Source organism: Engystomops pustulosus, chromosome 4 (genome assembly GCF_040894005.1).
Source record: "Engystomops pustulosus chromosome 4, aEngPut4.maternal, whole genome shotgun sequence".
NCBI classification, from domain to species: Eukaryota; Metazoa; Chordata; class Amphibia; order Anura; family Leptodactylidae; genus Engystomops; species Engystomops pustulosus.
This window is the reverse complement of record NC_092414.1, coordinates 82,656,638-82,675,507: the sequence shown is the minus strand read 5'-3', so window position 1 is coordinate 82,675,507 and position 18,870 is coordinate 82,656,638. Positions and strand designations below refer to the sequence as shown.

Genomic DNA, 18,870 nt, shown 5'->3' with positions numbered 1-18,870 from the left:
GGTGTTGTTTCAACACGATAACGCACAAGTAAATTCAACCGGAGTTGTCACCACCAAACTGTATGAATTGCATTATGGATTGCTGCCGCACCCCCCATATTTACCCGATCACCCTGCGACTTTTTCTCGTTCCCAAACATGAAGAAATGGCTCACGGGAAAAAAACTTAGCTCAAACAAGGAAGTCATTGCCGAGATAGAGGCAAAATCCTATTTTTTAGAGGGGTTAAAAAATTAAACTAGCTATAAAATATACTTAATTAAAACTAAGCATTTCCCTTATTCCTAAATGGTTCCTTTCCATTGCTGCAATGTTACAAAAATCAGTTTGTAAACTTATATGCAACTCAACTGATGTGAGTCCAATGATAGGAATGGGGTCCTGCATATGTGTTCACTGTGTTCACTGTGCTGCCCTTCCTCCTTGTTCCTTATTGAAAGGTCACACTGCTACAGAACATGCTACCTTATGGAACTAGTACTTATGGACCTTCTGCCAATATTCAGCTACAGATATATACAACTCCCTTTATTTTCACCTTCAAGAGCAGTAGGAAGCTTTTCCCTTTCCCTTGCTGAAATGTTGCCGGTGGGTGTGTGACTCAGCACAGCTACATCATTAACCTCTCCCTCAGAAAGTGGGGCATGAGAGAGACCTGGCTATATGAAAAGATATCAACCTCATGTTGAAATCAACCTCAAGGAATTGTCTTCAGAGAGTTACACGTCTCTCTCATGCATGGAGAGAGAAAGTGATGTCACCTATGTCTGTGTAATGCATAGTAAAGCATTGCTAGTGTTTGTGCTTTATCTGCTGCCTCTGACATGCTCTGTTCTCCTATACATATGTGAGAGACACAGAAATGAACTACACAAGTACCTGACATTCTCTATATTGCCATACACATGTAAGAGACACAAAAATGAGCTACACAAGTACCTGACATGCTCTGTTCTCCTATACATATGTGAGAGGCACAGAAATGAGCTACACAAGTACCTGGCATGCTCTGTTCTCCTATACACATGTGAGAGGCACAGAAATGAGCTACACAAGTACCTGACATGCTCTGTTCTCCTATACATATGTGAGAGGCACAGAAATGAGCTACACAAGTGCCTGAAATGCTCTCTCTTCTCCTACACATGTGAGAGACACAGAAATGAGCTACACAGGTACTTGACATGCTCTCTTTTTCCATACGCATGTGTGAGACACAGACACCAGCTACACATAAATATAACATGCTCTCCCATACACATGGATGCATCTTATAGCTGTTGTATCTCATACACACAGGTTGCAGGGGGTGTGGTCTAGTAGCACATAGATTTACAGGCATGTAGAAGGACAATGTAGGGATAGGGGTAATGCTTTCTAATGGCAGAAAATATATTTAGTTTTGGGGGTTAATTTGCCTGACAGGTTTTCTTTATTCCATCAAAACATGGGAACAATCCCAAAACACAACAATTCCATTTACTAAAATAAACTACTGCCCAGTGCTCTTATTATCTTATTATTATCATCCAACTTTAGATCTGAGGGAGACTGAATATACTATGTGCATGTATATATAACGCATACCATGACATGGACCAATGATGGCGAACCTTTTAGTACTAAGTGCCCAAACTAATACCAAAACCCACTTATATTTCACAATGTGCCAACATGGCAATTTAAGCAGTAACTTATTGCACCCAGCACTTTCACTGCTTTCAATTGTATCAGCATCCTGTAGACACAAAACAATATAGTAGCTTGTGATGAAGAATTGCAGGGGCTTGAAGAAGGAGCTGCAGTGATGGTCTAGCCCTGTCCTCCCCCTGAGTACCAGGCAGCCGAGGATGAGTGTAAGGCACCAGGGGTAGTGGACCCACTTGACTACCTCGGACGATGACGTAAGCCGACACCTGGGGGCAGAGTCTAAGTGGCACCCTATTTTCACCACAGCCTGCCGCAAAGCGGGCTGGACTAGCTGCTTGACTTTGTCCGCAGTGGCAACAAAGGCGTAGTACAAAGTTGTGAAGCAGAAGTGTGGTCGGGGACAGGCAGGTCGAGACAGGCAGCACAGGATCGGAGTTGGGGGCGTAGCGGTAGGTCAGGACAGGCAGCACAGGAGCGAAGTAAGGAATGAAAGCAAGGTCACAATAGGAAATCAGGATAATCCCAAAGGGCATGGAACAAAGCTTTCTCTCAGTCATAAAAGCACAAAGATCTGGCAGAGGAGAAACAGAAAGGGGCTGGAATTTATCAGGGCAACTGGCCGGCCAGCGCCATTTATTGGCTTGCTGGCCCTTTAAATCTTACAGAGCTGAGGCGCGCGTGCCCTAGGAGACGGGGTCACACGCATCGGAGTGGGTGGACCCCAGAGACTGCCAGGGAAGGTAAGTCAGCGTGCAGACTGGCTCCGGGGGCAGAGGACAGTCATAAGGAAGGTGTGATGGCAGAGTCTCCGCTTGTTTCTCTAAGAAGACGTCGGAAAAGCCTGTATAAGCAGCGGCAAGACCCACCAGAGTCTTGGAGGGAGTGGCGTAACTAGGAATGAGTGGGCCCCATAGCAAACTTTTGCCTGGGACTACCCCACCCCCAAACCACAGCTCTCCCCTGCCCATTTTGCACATATATAAGGGTCCATATATCATCGAGTTGTCAGGCCTGCCACACAAAATGCACAGCTTGCAGAGGATGAAAATCCTTGTATTGTATCAAAATATGATGCAAGGACGGATTGCTGCTAATACAGTTTATACAGTGCTGGGGAGTGGGATGAAAAGCGAGGGGGAGTGGGATGATTGCTGTGTTGCGCCGTATAGCAGCCCCTAAAGATCAAGGGCCCCGTAGCAACTGCTAAGACTGCTATGGCGGTAGTTACGCCACTGCTTGGAGGATACCAAAGCAGACATGGTGGACACCGGCTGAAGAACCAAGAGACAGTGATACTGGCACTCTGGAGCCCAGTGAAGAATCTCCCCAGTCTGCCAGTAGAGCACTGGAGTGTGGCTGCAACCACGGGAGATTAAAAAGAATGGCAGACATAGATCGGGGAAGTACATAAAATGACAGTTTCTCCTTGTGCATAACCCCAACTTGCAGAGACAGAAGCTCGGTGCGATAATATACTGGATCGCTGAGGGCCTGTCCACTGACGGAGGAGACAGCCAGCGGCTTCTCTTGGTGAACCACAGGAAGGTGATACTGGGAGTCCATGGCAGCATCCACGAAATTTCCTGCAGAACCATAAACCAAGAAGGCAGTGGCTTGAAACTGAGTACCTGTCCTGGAGCTGAGTAGAAAAGGCAAATCAGTTGTGGAGAAGCTTTGCTCTCACCCAGGGACGCTCCTCCCAAGAACCCTAGGTGCGCGCATTTCGTAGATGCATGGGGACGGACTGGACAAACCTCAAAAAAGTGTCCTGGGCTGGCACAATAGAGGCAAAGGTTCTGCTGTCTTCTTTGGGAGCACTCTTGAGGTGTCAGATGAGCCTTATCCACCTGCATGGGTTCCTCAGCAGCAGACAGGGAGGGCGGCAGAGGTGGTCTTTGTAAGGCAAGCGGGATAGACGTCAGGTACAGGCTTGCGCTTCTTCAACAGGTGCTCAGAGAACAGGATGTCGATCTGAGGGGCCAGGGAGATCAGACCACTCAGGGAAGACGGCAGGTCCCGTGCAGACGGATTCCACGAGTGCGGAATTGAAAAGCGTAGTCACCAACAGACAAGTCCCTTTAGTGTAAATTCAGCAGGGTGGTTTCTGCAGACGAAGCCCAGGTTGGGTCCTCAAAGACAGACCAGAATTCTGCAAGGAATATGTAGATATAAGCGGTGACCGGGTTGTTCCTGCCCCAGAGTTGAGTGGCCCATGCCAGAGCTTTCCCGAAGAGCAGACTTAGCATGAATGCTTTCCGTGGCAAATGTGTAGGCATTAGCTCGATGTGCAGAGAGCACTGTGTGATGAACCCTCTGCACAGCTTAGGGTCTCCATCATATATGCCGAAGATGATAAATCCGTTGTAGCGGGAGGTACCGTAGGAAGCGGTCGCTGCTGCTGCGTGGCCAACAATTGCTGCAGGGTGGCGATCAGTTGTCCAAATTGCTGGCATTGCAAGGCAATCTATTGGGACTGCTGGATCATGATGGTGGTAAGATCAGCCAGCTCAGGTAGTGTAACCTTGGTGGTATCCATGGCCGGATCTTACCATCAGGCACAAGGGGTATTGGAATCACTGGACCATTGCGGAGGATGACGTATGCCGACACCTGGGATTGAAGTCTAAGTGGCACCCAGTTTTCACCAGAGGGCGACGCAAAGCAGGTTGGACTTGCTGCGGCATGGTACCACCAGGACTTTGTCCACGGTGGCAGCCAAGGCGTAGTACAAAGTCGTGAGTCAGAAGTGTGGTTGGGGACAGGCAGAAGGTCGAGACACGTAGCGCAGGATCAGAGTTGGAGACATAGTGGTAGGTCAGGACAGGCAGCACAGGAGCGAAGTCAGGAACAGAACCAAGGTCACAACGGGAAATCAGTATAATCGCAAATCGCAAAGCTTTCTCTCAGGCATATAAGCACAAAGATACGGCAGGGGGCACAGGAAGGGAGTGGAATTTATCAGGGCAGGCGGCCGGCCAGTGCCAATTATTGGCGCGCTGCCCCTTTGAATCTTTCAGATCCAGCACGTGCGCAGCCTTGGATACGGTCATGTGCACGCCAGAACCCAGGGACCGCGGAGACCGCCACTGGAGCCAGGGAAGGTAAGTTAGCATGCAGGTTGTCTCCGGGAGGCACAGGGAGGCACGCAGGGGAGCCTGTGACTCGGGATATGGATCGCAGGGGCATCCGTGACAGTCAGCCACTTTAACATAGGGCAAAGCACAGCACATCCTGAACTTCTTTGGTTCTTTCTGGCGAATTCTGTGCTGGGGTGACAGCTAAAATTTTTTTGGGGTTATTCATCATGATAAACCAGGGACACATTCACAGATCCACGCATCAGGACTGCTGTAATATTCTTATATTTGTTATCCATGGACTCCATCCTTTTAAAATCAACTTGTAAAATTATGCTAATGAGTCTGAATATCAAACTGAATCCAATTTACTTAAATCGGAATTATAGTAACAGCAACTTCTGACCACCTCAGAGAGGTGCAGACAAGGCTAGTCCCATCTCAGCTGCTTAGATGTGTGGTACATAAGAATCAGAACCACAAGTGCAGTTGTCTAAAGGATTGTATAATATTAAAGGCTCATAATGGTGTAAATGAATAAAATAAAAAAGTAAAATGTGCATACAAGAATTTTAGATATTTCCTATTCTACCAATTGGACCCCATCTGCTGGTGAAGTGGATGATTACAAGTTAGAAACAATTCCAACTTTTGCATTCATGTGAAAAACAGGATTATAGCGACATCTGCTGTTTAAGCAAGAGGTATCGGAAACTTTAATAGAGAGGATAACGCTGGAGACACCTGCTGGGCATGATGTGAAATACATACATGAAAACTATTATTGATGAGACTGGGAATATGAAATGCAAGCTTTATATATTAACAACCGTTCAGAGTAGACATCACATAAAGCAATGGTTAGCAGTATGACATACATCACATTGGCTAATAATGCTGTTTTGCTGTTACAACATGCAGACATGTATAAAGGCAATAACAATAATCACAGTATAGTAACATGGTTAATTAAAGGGGTATTCCCCCAAAGACCGGATTTTTAAATATATTCAGGATAACCAAATAACAATTTCTCTAATTCACCGTTATTAAGAAAAATACAGCATTTCACAGATACAATTCCAACCTGTGTCTACCAGTCCTGGTGTTTACAATTTTTGTGGTTCCTGGATCTGACCGTAAATCTTCTGACTATGGTTAGATTCTTCTCATGAATAGCTTCTCTTGTCTGCATGCTGCAGTGATTTCTGCTTCCTGCTCCTCCCCATCGGATTTACAAGACGGACTCAGACACAGGCACTTTCTTTTGGCAAGCAGCAGTGTGTAGAGAATTACTCTACAAACTACAGATAACATAAGGTCTTTATCCTAGGGGAGGGGGAGGCATAGTGTGTGTATTTTATAGGCGAGACAGCAGAGCTGTAGTGTGTCATTGTGTGTTACATCCATTCCATAACTCTGATCTGTCTCATCTCTCTATTTCTGTGTCAAATGCTAGTAAAATGTACATAAGCTAAATGAAAGTATAGCTTAACCCTGTACCCTGAACTTTCTTTCATGGGCAATTCCCTTTAAGTAAATATATATTTTTCCAGAAGTTTTACACCAGCACAGGGTCACACAAAGCACAAAGATATATCTGCTGCTATAGACACCAGAAATCCTTCCACAATGTCCCATCATGTACGGTATCTTCCTATGCATTGCAAAAGTTGATCTTTATAATGAAAATCTGCAGATACTTGATATGTTACAGATTTACAGTGTAACCCAACTTTTAACATAATTTCATAAATCAATAGTGTAGATGATGATAGTACAAATTGTGATATGATTTTTTAAAGAAAAATGTTATGGTGCCCTTCCTTTTCCCCTGCTTTTCTTCCTTTATCACCTGCACTACTAATTTCTGAAATGGAATACAAATACTGCGCTTTAGTTTTTTTTCTGCAGACTGTGGATGAGTTTTGTTTCCATCCCATCCACTTTAAGGCTATGGTAAGATTTCTATGTCTTCTGGTCATGATGTGGTGAGCACACGGTGTATCATCACATCGTGTTCAAGATGGCCACTCATCTTTATATGAAAAGAGGAGGGGTGAGGAGCAGTTAGTCCAAGTACTAACATGTTTTGACTAATTATAGTCTTACTCGTAGAGCATAAGTAAGACTATGATTAGTTGAAACGCGTTGGTTTATGGGTGACATGCATATAAACACTTTGGATTTTAACATGCTGTAAATAAAGGAAGATTTTACCTTTGGAGTGCTGGACAATTTCTCTTTTCTCTACAAGTAACAATTTGTAACAATAACCCTTACAAACAAGGATAGTCTGTATAAAAATATCTCAATCCAAAATAAGTATATTTTTATATAAAATAAAAAAAATCCAAAAAGATCCAGACAAAAGGTGGAAAAGGATAGATTCATACCACTGGCATGGGAAAGAGAGTATGTACCTAAATGTAACCTAAATATAAATGTTGAATGACAAAGTGGCTTCTTCAGGACCATCTCATTAAAGTCCAGGTACTTCTACATGGTACTAGGAAATTATATATATTTGTGTATAAAACCTAATGCTTAGATTACTGGATGGTAATGGTGTGCACCAACAATATCCACATATTATGCACTGCTCATTTTAATGGCGTCCATGTCACAAAGTCTAGGAAACATATTTTTATGCCCCCTGTGTTACATACTAGGCAAAGTTTGCCGCAGCCACAAATGCATACACATTAGAGTTGTGATTATTGTTAATAACCAGTATTTGTATGCTGTGATTATTGTTGTTGCTTCTGCCTTGTCATTTTGTATATTGGGTGCATGGCGGTAATCATTGTTAGGAAATCAGTTGTCAAACTTATCGTTGTTATAGTCAACAAAGCATTTACCAGTCATATTTGCTATATATCCTAATGGAAATCTACCATCAAAATAAACCATGAAAAACCAGGGCCACTTACTCATAGCTTCAGACACTGTGACTGTGGTAATCTTCTTATATTTGTTATCCATGGACTCATTCTTTCTAAAAATCAACTTTAACACTTATGCTAATGAGGGGTGGTGGCTCCTGCTGTGGTCCGTGATTCCAGCTGTGCTACGCTGTTATCCAGCACATTATCTGTCACCTGATGGGTGCTAAGAGGAAAGGGCACCTTCTGTACCCCTTTCTCAAACATTTGCCCTTGGCAGTGGGAAATATTTAACAGGCCTGCTGGCTTCACTACAGGACGCAAGTATGGCTAACGCTCCTTTTCCTCCGGAGAGAATTCTCCTGCCAGTTCCTGCATAATCTCCTGTGTTCTCTGCCAGTCTGAGCCTAAATCTGGCTGAGGATGCCTATTTTCGGGTCGGTGACTCCTTGGCCCTCCACCACAGCCCTGTTTTGAGATGCTGTGTGGGGCAAAACACCAGGACACTCTACAGGCCCCCAAGACTCCACATCAGTCTCCCACACTACCGCAGGAACACGGTCCTGCAGCTGCTCCACTGATCCCCCGATCCCTGGAAGGACATACAGTACCTTTGAAGATGAAAAATGATGCTACAGTGGTGGTGAAGATTACTCATGCTGATGCCCTTTCTCACCTTGGAGATGATCCAGAGACTTTTTTGGCGCACAGTGCAACACAACTTCCTTTGACATTGACACCAGACTCTCCCTATCTCCATCTAGAACCTCTATAACTGGAGATGGACCTTCTGGAACAGCTGCAATTGCCTCTGTCACCTTGATCCCCAATGGCAAGCATCTCCGGGGTCTCTGATGAAAATCCTCCACCTTTATAGGAAAAGGTCAATGTGCTAAGTCCACTTACCACCTGCAATAAATCATATGGGTATACTCCTATGTCATGGCCAGAAGGGGGTAAAGAGGGTCTTCAACTCCCTCAGCATGTACCCCATCCATTCACACTTGCTCCTTATCCCTCCACTCTTCTGCTCCTTATCAGTTTCCTCGGGACCCCAGGCTGTCACTCAGCTGTTAGATGCCACCTAAGCTCTCCTGCTCTATTATCCCAAGAATTTGGGTCTATACCAGAATTGCAGACCTTGCAATATTATCTTTGTTCCATTCCCATTAGGGAAAATATGGAAAGCTACATAGCCCATTTCAAGAAGCTCTAAGTGATCACTTCACTGTCCATGATTCTGTTCTAGCCACACATATCTATCAGGTAAACTACCTGGCAGACCACCTGGAAGACGCCAAGAACAGAGGCCAATGCAAAAACATAAAAGTAAGTGGTTTTCCTTAATCGTTGTAGCCTAATTGTATGTTTCATGATGTCTTACATCAGATTTTCACTTCTTTCAGAGGTTTCAGCTGAAACTCCTTTAGAACTTGATGGAGCTCATTGTTCACTACCAGATCCTCCCTCTGATCATGACCCACCTAGAAATGTGGTGTGCAGAGTACACAGGTACCATTATGTCTAAGGTTCAGGTAGCTGGAGACATTGAATGTCAAGAAGCTCAACTACAATCACTCCCTGACCAAACCCACCTGACACTGCTTAAACACGTAGCACCTAAACCCCTCCTCAAGGAATTGCGATAGAGAAACATCTGATATATCTGGGGCTTCCCTTATAGGTTGTTCCCTACTAAAGTTTGACATAGTTATATTTGTTCTTGTGTTTTAAGTTTGTCTCAAGCTTTCTTTGCACTTCTCCCCTTCTATGTCACTGTAAGTTTTTGAACATCTATGACTAGACTGGCTCTATCATTTTGCACCTACACGTTAGGGTCCTAAAGGCTCCAGTAAAATGGATAAATATCTTGTATCGCCCTCCATAAGAAAAAGGTTAAAATAACCTTCTTTCAAGAAACACATTTGTTACCACATGCCCCTAAAATCTGTACCCTGGATGGCATCACTGCTCACATCTGATTGCAAGGTGGGAGGCGTCTCCCATAAATCTTTTCAGCATGCCTTGATAGGCACAAAATGGACCCTGCAGGCAGATTCCTGTTTTTGAAAATAATGTAGGTGGATCTGTGTTTACCGTTCCTAATGTTTATGTTCCTAATCAAGATCAGGTCTCCTTCGGTATCCAGGCTCTCCATGCTCTGGCTCTGACATCATCCTTGGTGGCGATTTCAGATTCGTGATGGATGCTGCCCTAGACTCTAGCACTCGTAAGTCCTCTGTCTCTACAGACTGAGCTTCATGCTCTCCATTTAGAGTACATGTGGCTCTTAGAGGACTTGGAAACAGCAGCATGAAGGGGCTCTGGTAACACCCCCCAAAGCTCTGCAAAATTTTAAAAGTTGACTTTAGAAAGAAGGAGGCCATGGATAACAAATATAAGAACATTATCACAGCCACAGTGTCTGGATCTATGAGTAAGTGTCCCCAGTTTATCATGCTTGATTTTCATGGTAGATTTCCTTAAAGTGCAGCTAGAGAAAAAACAAAAAGCAGTATCTCAACAAATGGTAAAAATGAGCTCACCTCCACTTATTCTCTTGTAGAAATGGATTCTTGCAAATGGAAAGTTTTCTTAAATTTGAGCATCCTTCCAGCCACAGAGATACAAGTTTCAACTCTAGAACATAAAAGTTAATATATTTCATGTTAGTAAAATTGGCAGGACATGAGGTGGGTAGATTGCAGTGTTATCCGAGGCTGTCAATCTGAATACAAATGTTCTGCAGTAATTTTTTCAAATGTGATTGACCACGGCCATTACTGGATAAACAGTTCCATTATAAGGCGGGAGGGGAAACGGTGGGAGCAATGACCGCACTGCATTTATAGTGCACCATAGGACAGCAAGTGCGCATGTTTTGCTTTTACTATTTCTCCGGAATTCTAAGAGTTTTGTGGAAGCTTGGAAAGGCCCTGTAAAGATGCACTCCTTTACTTTTCTTTACTTTCTAATACCCTGTATAAAGTAATAAATGATAAGGTTTTTAAATATACCAATGTCCTGATGTGTCATGTATGAACTTTGTGCCTTCCAAATTCATTCTTTATTTTGGATTATTTATGTTTCCTACTGTTGGAGCCTATGCCTTTTGCTTGCAAGTACAGTTCGAAAAATGTTTTGACCTTAAAAGGACTCAGTTAGGGTATGAAATGTTCTTTCTGGAATTCAGGTTTAGAGGCTGCTGGGGAATTGTCACTTCAGATGTGCCGATCTTTGTTTTTATAGTACAGGCAGTCCCCGGGTTACGTACAAGATAGGGTCCAGAGGTTTGTTCTTAAGTTGAATTTGTATGTAAGTCGAAACTGTATATTTCATAATTGTAGATCCAGACTAAAAATTTTTTTGCCCCAGTGACAATTGGAGTTTAAACATTTTTTGCTGTAATGGGACCAAGGATTATCCATAAAGCTTCATTACAGACGTCTTACAGCAGATAATTGCAGTCTGAGACTATAGTAAAGCATTCAGAAACCTTCACCAGAGGTCAGAGGGGTCTGTCTGTAACTATGGGTTGTCTGTAAGTCGAGTGTCCTTAAGTAGGGGACCGCCTGTACATACAAATTTGTACAAAATGGCATTGTCCGACGAGAATGCACTGTGCCGCGATTCACTAAGATCGTGCGGCCAATATCCTGCATGCGTCCTCAGGTCCAACGGAGTTCACCTTCTTCTTCCTGGTGCATGTAAGTGCATTGGATTGCGATACAATTTGAAAGTTAAATCCCGCGCTCAGTCCGAATCAGTTGGATTGTCCGACAGCACGCCCCCCAATTTTTGCTGCATGGAAGCCAGCACAGCTGTGACAAAAAAACTATCGCGTGTGACACAATCCCAGCACAGACACCTTTTAAATACCTGTCCAAGCCATGCAATCCCCGAAAAAGACAAACAGTCCGACGAAAGTGCGATCTGCAACCCTTAGTAGATGAGCCCTATTGTGTCTTTTATCTAATATGACTCCTCCAGCAGCTTATAAACTTGACTTGACAAAATATGACTCATTTTCACACGACTTTTGAGTTGTGCTTATAGCTAAATGGACAAAATTTCACATCAAATCATCAATTTTAGAAAGCCCATTTTATACTCTACCTGAGGGGGCTAGTAGTTGAATCTGTTTAATCACAGCTCAAATAAATGTAAGGTGGGGTATGATAGACACTGATATAATCTTTACAGGAGGACCTTGACACACAGAGAAGGAAGCAGTGGCATGGCAGAAATACTAGGATCTCAAAATACAGATACCTATAATGAAAGGTTCCCAAATACATGGATGTAACTGAGCTGGAATAACATGATGTACACAGATGAAATCTGCAGGAAATTTAGCATTACACATTCAATAAAGAAGCAGCTTCTTTAATACATGAAAAAAACAAATATACAATTATAGCCTAACATACCTGATAAGCAGTTACTACTTAGGTCCAATTCTTCTAGTGAAATAAATGTATTAAATGGTGAAAGTTGAGTTATGCTGTAAAAGAGAAAATAGATTGATGGACAAAATATATAAAGTGTAACTGTCCTTTAAATAAATTTTAGATATTCTGTGTATGGAGGGGGGTTATTATAAAAATGTTGTGATACATTTCACAATATAAAATGGGAGTGGTTATGACTGAGGGGGCATATATACAATTCTTCTTTCCTATATGATAAAGGTAGAACTTTGTTCCACTATCTCATTCACTACAGTAACAGGGGTGGAAATAGGAAAGCCAAAGCCCATCGGCTAAACGAGAGTTAAAGGGGTATTTCAAGAATCAGCATAATTCATATACCAATGAGTCAGTAAAATATAAGCTAATAAGTAATTAGTTGTTATTTAAAAATGTGCACCCTTTAGCAGAAAACAGTTGTTGAGATAGACAGTAATGAAGAATTAAAATGCTACTGGCCTATTAATCAGTCCATTCATTTCCTCCGCCTGGAGCAAACACAGGACAGAAGATGGTCGATGGTCACATGACCACATCACATGTTCTGCACCTGCCTCGGCAGGTCATGTGATCACCACTAGTTTGGCTGTAGTCGGTTGGTTGCAGTTCATCCAGTGTGATTAGTCTTTTGGTGATGTGCAGTGATTGCAGTTACACATCATTACTATGGTAACATAGCATGAAAGTCTGTTACATCATCAGTGGGGGCAGAACATAAGAGGGAGGAGGAGTTACTGAGAACTAAAGGCTCATGGGACTTGTATTTTCCAGCTAACTGCTTCTTTGTGAAAATTTCATGCAGGTACATTTTGGTTTCCCAAATGTTTAGAAATATGTTAATCTCATTCTCTAGGCTTGAAAATTTACTGCTGGTTGCTCTAACAAAAAATGTAATTATTGTTTACAATCTAAATATATAGCTCTTTAGATTTATTTTTCTAAAAAAAAAATAAGCGCTTTAAAATTCTGCCCAAAAAAGCTGAATTTTCATGTTTGCATGTTCATGAAATACTATTAGGTTATTTTTACCTGTTTTGTGACACTGAGAAAACCTGCAACAAAGGCAACCAATATGATGACAGGTCCGTCAGTGTTGTTAAGTTATTGTCATCCAAATATAACTCTCTAATGAGGACGTGATTATCCAATCTAGGAATCTGGGAACAAATAAACATGTCAAATCAAAAAACTGAAGTACATGTGCAATATGTTAGCATTGCATGGATTTAGAGTCTCCCAATTCTGAAATTGCTAATTTGCAACAATAAATAAAGAGTCATGCCAGCAAATGATTTTTCTTATCTTTTAGTGAAAAACTATCATAAAATACAAAAAGCTTTTCTTCTTTCTTCTTTTCCAATTTTTACATCGTTATTTTATTGGTTGTAACAATCCACAGTTCATTAGTCCATGAAGTCTGCAGAAGAGGGGAACTCCCCCGAAATGTCACACGACACACTTCATACAGCAGACCTTTGGTCACGTCTGGTGTGATGTCTCTGCCCGTTATCCACTGTGAGTCGATATACTAAACTATTGGAGGTCTGTGATTTTTCCCAAATGGGAAAGATTAAGAAGGTATTTACCTAATGAACGCAGCTTAAAGTATTTTCTCTAGCGTGTATGACTCCAAATGGACTGTGGATTGCTATAACCTAGGACAGTGATGGGAACCTTTTGTGCCCAAACTGCAACCCAAAGCCCCCCCTTATTTATCCCAAGGTGCCAACCAAAAATTAAAGCAGTAACTTATTGCTCCCTGTTCTTCAACAACTTTCAATCATATTGGCCTCCTGAGGACACCGACACAGTATCAATGTAGCTGCTTTCCAGAGCGGCACTGTACATGGAGAATCATGCAGCCAGCAGGAGGAACTCTTAAGATAATTTGGCCCTGTCCACACATTGGGGCAGATTTATCAAGCAGTCTGAAAGTCAGAATATTTCCAGTTGCCCATGGCAACCAATCACCGCTCCCCTTTAAAATATTCATGAGCACTGGTAAAATGAAAGCTGAGCTGTGATTGGTTTCCATGGGCAACTGGAAATATTCTGACTTTCAGACTGCTTGATAAATCTGCCCCATTCTGTCTCTTCCTACAGTCCCAAGTAGCCAAGTAAGTATCACTTTAAAATATCAATGAAAGCAGTTTCTTGGAAGTGCCAGAAGATTCTTTAAGTACTGTCTGGTGTGTTGGGGTGATGGCCCGGGTGCCCACAGCAAGGGCTCTGAGTGCCGCCTCTGGCACCCGTGCCATAGGATCGCCACCACTGACCTAGGAAATAACAATATGAAAATTGGAAGATAAGAAAGAAGTAAAAATTTTTATAGTAAAAAATAAGAAAAATCATTTGCTGGCATAGTTCTTTATTTATTGTAACAAATAAACGTGCCAAGTTCACTTTTGCAACTAATACTGCGCTTTCTCATGTCATCCCAGTGAATCTAAACTAAAAAAGTGAAGCAAGGCAGCAGTAAACCTTGATAAATGATTTGCAATTGTTTGGTTTATATAACTCTTATGCTGACCAATGTGTTTCCATGGTAACAAACCCAGTGTAGTCTACCAAATGTAACTCCGAACCGAGAAAATGGAGTATATCTGCAGGATCAGACTATACAGCTCTCACAGTCTGTTGGAAACACATACCGGTAGGTTTGCACAGAATTTTAATGAGCATTTTTTTTTAGATAATACCATTTTAAATTTACGAAGCTTTTGCACACAACCAATAGCAACATTATGCACTTTAGCCATCTCCACCTTTACTAGAATAAACCATATTAATTGGCATTACAAAATGCTAATGCCAATCCAATATAATTTGGAATCCATTTTGAGTATTTATTACCTCGGATAAATTATTCCCTTGTAACTTTAGAATCTGAAGTAGGCCACAGTCCTGAATTCCTTCAAGTTCAGTAAGATAATTGTAAGAACAGTCCAAATATGTCAGAAGAGGTGTTCTCTCAAGGGCTTTAGTGGATATCAGCTGGTTGTGATCCAGGACTAACCGCTGAAGATTTTTCAGAGCCTCCAGTCCAGCTATACAAGTTATGCAAATTGAAAATTAATATCTAGATGGCAAAGAAACATCATAACAGTACATCATATGGCTATACTATATGTGAAAAGTATTGTTCACTTTCATGAAATACATTATATTGTTTGTGTAATTAAAAGTTATACAATTTTAAAATATAATTTCTGTATCAATTCGTCACAGTTTTCTAGACCTCTGCTTTATGTCATTCACCAGGAAGCTTTATTGTTTTCTTCCTGTGGATAAACACTAGTCCATGATCATGTGACAGGCGCCCAGCTCTTTGTATCACAGAGGGGCACATTTACTAAAAGCAGTATAAACCGCACTATATGCAGAAGGTGCCAGATTCAGGATTTCTGGTGCCCGTTCTTCATGAATCTGGCGCTTTCTATACTGCCCTGACAGAGAGCACCACTTTTTTTTGTGCACCCTTAACCTAAATAATTATCCTTTATTTATTTAGCGCACACAGATTATGCAGCGCTGCACAGAGTTTGCCAAATCAATCCCTGCCCCCATGGGGCTCACAATCTAATCAACCTACTAGTATGTTTTTGGAGTGTGGGAGGAAACGCTCGCTTACATGGAGAGAACATACAAACTCTTTGCAGATGTTGACCCTGGGACCTGAACCCAGGTCCCAAGCGCTGCAAGACTGTAATGCTAACCACTAAGGCACTGTGCTGCCATAGGACATGCAACACATTTCTGTCGGACTTTGCACAATAAATGTGGTGCACGGTCTGAGTGAGCATCGGAACACCCATTTTAATACACAAATGAGGCACAACCACTTCTTAAATACCAAATATATGGTATTTAAAATTAAGTCATTACACATCCGACGACCCCTGCAGGTCTTCCTTTCTTCAGAGGCAGGTCTGTGCGACGTTGCGGTGCTATGATGATAGCTGCTGCTGCCACCATATTGTGTGTGCTAGCAGATGGCACAAACTCTGATGTCAGCAGCGGATGACGTAAGAGTCTGTGCACGGACCTGCCGCTGCCGGACTGAAGAAGCGGAGACCTGCAGGGGTCATCGCAAAGGTGAGTATTAACTTTCTTTTTTTATGTGTTGGGCTATTGGGGCTGGCTATATACTGGGGGAAGACTGTCTGGCTATTAATTGGGGGCAGGCTGGCTATATACTGAGGCAGGGGGCTGGCTATATACTCAGGGCAGGCTGGCTATATACTGGGGGCAGGGGACTAGCTAAATACAGGGGACTGGCTGGCAATATACTGGGGGCTGGCTGACTATATACTGAGGGCTTACTTTATACTTGGGGCAGTGGCTGGCCAGCTGGATACTAGGGGCAGGCAGCCTGGCTGTATACGGGGGGCAGGCTGTCTGGCAATATACTGGGGACAGGCTGGCTGGCTATATACTGCGGCGCAGGGAGCTGACTGGCTATACACCTGGCCTAGGCGGCTGTCAGGCTATATACTGGGGACACGGCGCTGGCTATATGCTGGAGGCAGGAGGCTAAATTGCTATATACTGAGGGGGAGGCTGTGACCAATGCATTCCCCACCCTAGGCTTATACTCGAGACAATAGGTTTTCCCAATTTTTTGTGGAAAAATTAGAAGCCTTGGCCTATATTTGGGTCGGCTTATACTTGAGTATATTACCTATGCAAACAGTTTGCACCTATAAGAATGTGCAAAGTATGACAAAAAACTGGCACATGGCCCTTAGTAAATGTGCCCCAGAGAGTAATCAGAGCTGTGCGTTATAACGAGATGTTCACCTGTGTGACATCACATGACCACGTTTATTTTGTATTAGAAAATATTATAACTTTTCATTACACAAACAATAATCATTTATTTGCTAAAAGTGGACAAGCCTTTTAGGAAATAATCTACCCATAATTGAAAATGACAAAGAATCTTAGAAGACACATTAGACTAGGATTTTAGACTAAGCAGGACTATCATTCAACAATTCCTAAAAAAGTATATCTGTGATAAGTCTCCATGTATTCAGTTGTTTTTTCTGTAGCCTACTCCATTTTCATTGCTCTGTGTAATCTGAAGTTCCACAGTCGGTTTTTTTTTTTAGGTAAATATATACAGTAGATTTTGAACATATACAGACCATGAAAAATTCAGATGCAGTGTTAAAATGAAAAAGAAAAATAGTGAAAAAAGCCTTTGATTTCTTCTTAAAGGAAATCTACCTTCAAAACCCAGCATGATAAACCAGGAGCACTACTCATATTTGTTATCCATGGCATCTTTACTACTAAAATCAACTTTTAAAAATATGTTAATGAAGGGCTTGGTTGGGGCGTTACCAAAGCCTCTCAGTGCTGCGGCTTCACCGATTGTAACACTGTGCAGGAGCAAGTCTCCCCTCCCACCATGTGACATTACAGAGGGGAAGGTAATACCCTCGGAGCCCTTCTAGCTCATTACCATAATTGAAACAATTTATTTTAAAAGGAGGGAGGCCATGGATAACAAATATAAGAAAATTACCAAAGTCATGGTGTCTTGATCTAGGAGTAAGTGCTCCAGGTTTATCATGCTTGATGGTAGATTTGCTTTAAAGGAGTTTCCTGACTTGCATGAAATGGCTTAAAAATAATTTTAGCATGACTTGCCCTACAAATTCCCCTACCACTGCTGATCCCTAACACTTACTGGGCCCCCACCGATCTTCACTTCCCAGTCCTGTGAAATGCCTTTGCAGCCATTCACCTGCTGAGACGCATCACTGCTGCGGGTACCAGGAACTTTATAAATGTCTAAATGTCTGGTAACAGATCGGCCAGTAATGATTATTATTTTTTTTTTTAATTCTCTCCTGCTCTATAACGTATGTTTCCTTTAACCAAATATAGAACACAATTAATTCTCTTTTTACACATTATTGATTTCTTGCAAATGAAAGTGAAGTTGGGGTAAACTTTACATTCCAATTGTAAGATGCATTAAATGAAAACATTAATAAATTACCAATTCTGGTTATTTGGTTGAATGACACTTCCAAATTCATAAGGTTTTCACATTCTTCTAGTCCGTGAATTGATGTGATTTCATTCTTACTTAACAGCAGCGCACGTAGGTTCTTCAAGCCTTCACAGTTGATTATACTGATGCAATTTTCCTGTGTATAAAAGTTTCAATGATTTATAAGAAAAAGCTTGACAAAGGCTGAGTTAACAGCCGAAACGTTGCTGGAGGTGGAATAAACACGTTTGTTTGTTCACAACATTAGAGGGCTGCCGTTTATCTTTGCTTTGGATATCTTACCCACCCAGACTGGTGTGAGTGGAAGGATAGCACCCGCTATACCTCATTACTAAGGACTGTGCTGCTGTTTTTTTGCTATGGTTCCACTTATCTGACTTATTACAAGTAACCGCTTTCTAATTTCCAAAATTTTATTCTAAGGTCTCTGCTTATTCCATCTTGCTTCAAAAGTCTGGACTACACTGCACACACATTTCACACAGCATACATAAAAGTCTATAGACAGGGGGCAAAGTGAGCAGCTTTGTTAAAATTAGGGTTAAGTACCTGAACATCGACATATTGCAATTCTTTACAGCTACCTAATCCATCCAGTGCAGTTAATCCACAACGTCTCAATGATAGAAATTTCAATTTTGTACATTTCGACAACGTTGAAAGACTACAGCCTGGCAAATCATGAAGAGTCACTGTTGTAACCTGGAACAACAAAAAAGAGCACATTCAAATCTTAACATAAATTAAAATAACAATACTGC

At 42.1% G+C, this 18,870-nt stretch overlaps 1 protein-coding gene across 1 annotated transcript in view; it reads right to left on the bottom strand.

Moving 5' to 3' along the window:
* Positions 1 to 18,870, bottom strand: part of LRRIQ1 (leucine rich repeats and IQ motif containing 1) — a 102,245-nt gene that overhangs the window by 57,576 nt on the left and 25,799 nt on the right. Inside the window, exons 8-13 of the mRNA XM_072146512.1 lie at positions 18,659 to 18,811; positions 18,095 to 18,245; positions 14,935 to 15,128; positions 13,111 to 13,238; positions 12,043 to 12,116; positions 10,159 to 10,252 (exon numbers count right to left, since the gene is read on the bottom strand). Of these exons, the coding sequence (XP_072002613.1) occupies positions 10,159 to 10,252; positions 12,043 to 12,116; positions 13,111 to 13,238; positions 14,935 to 15,128; positions 18,095 to 18,245; positions 18,659 to 18,811 (794 nt within the window). The remainder of the gene's footprint in view (positions 1 to 10,158; positions 10,253 to 12,042; positions 12,117 to 13,110; positions 13,239 to 14,934; positions 15,129 to 18,094; positions 18,246 to 18,658; positions 18,812 to 18,870) is intronic.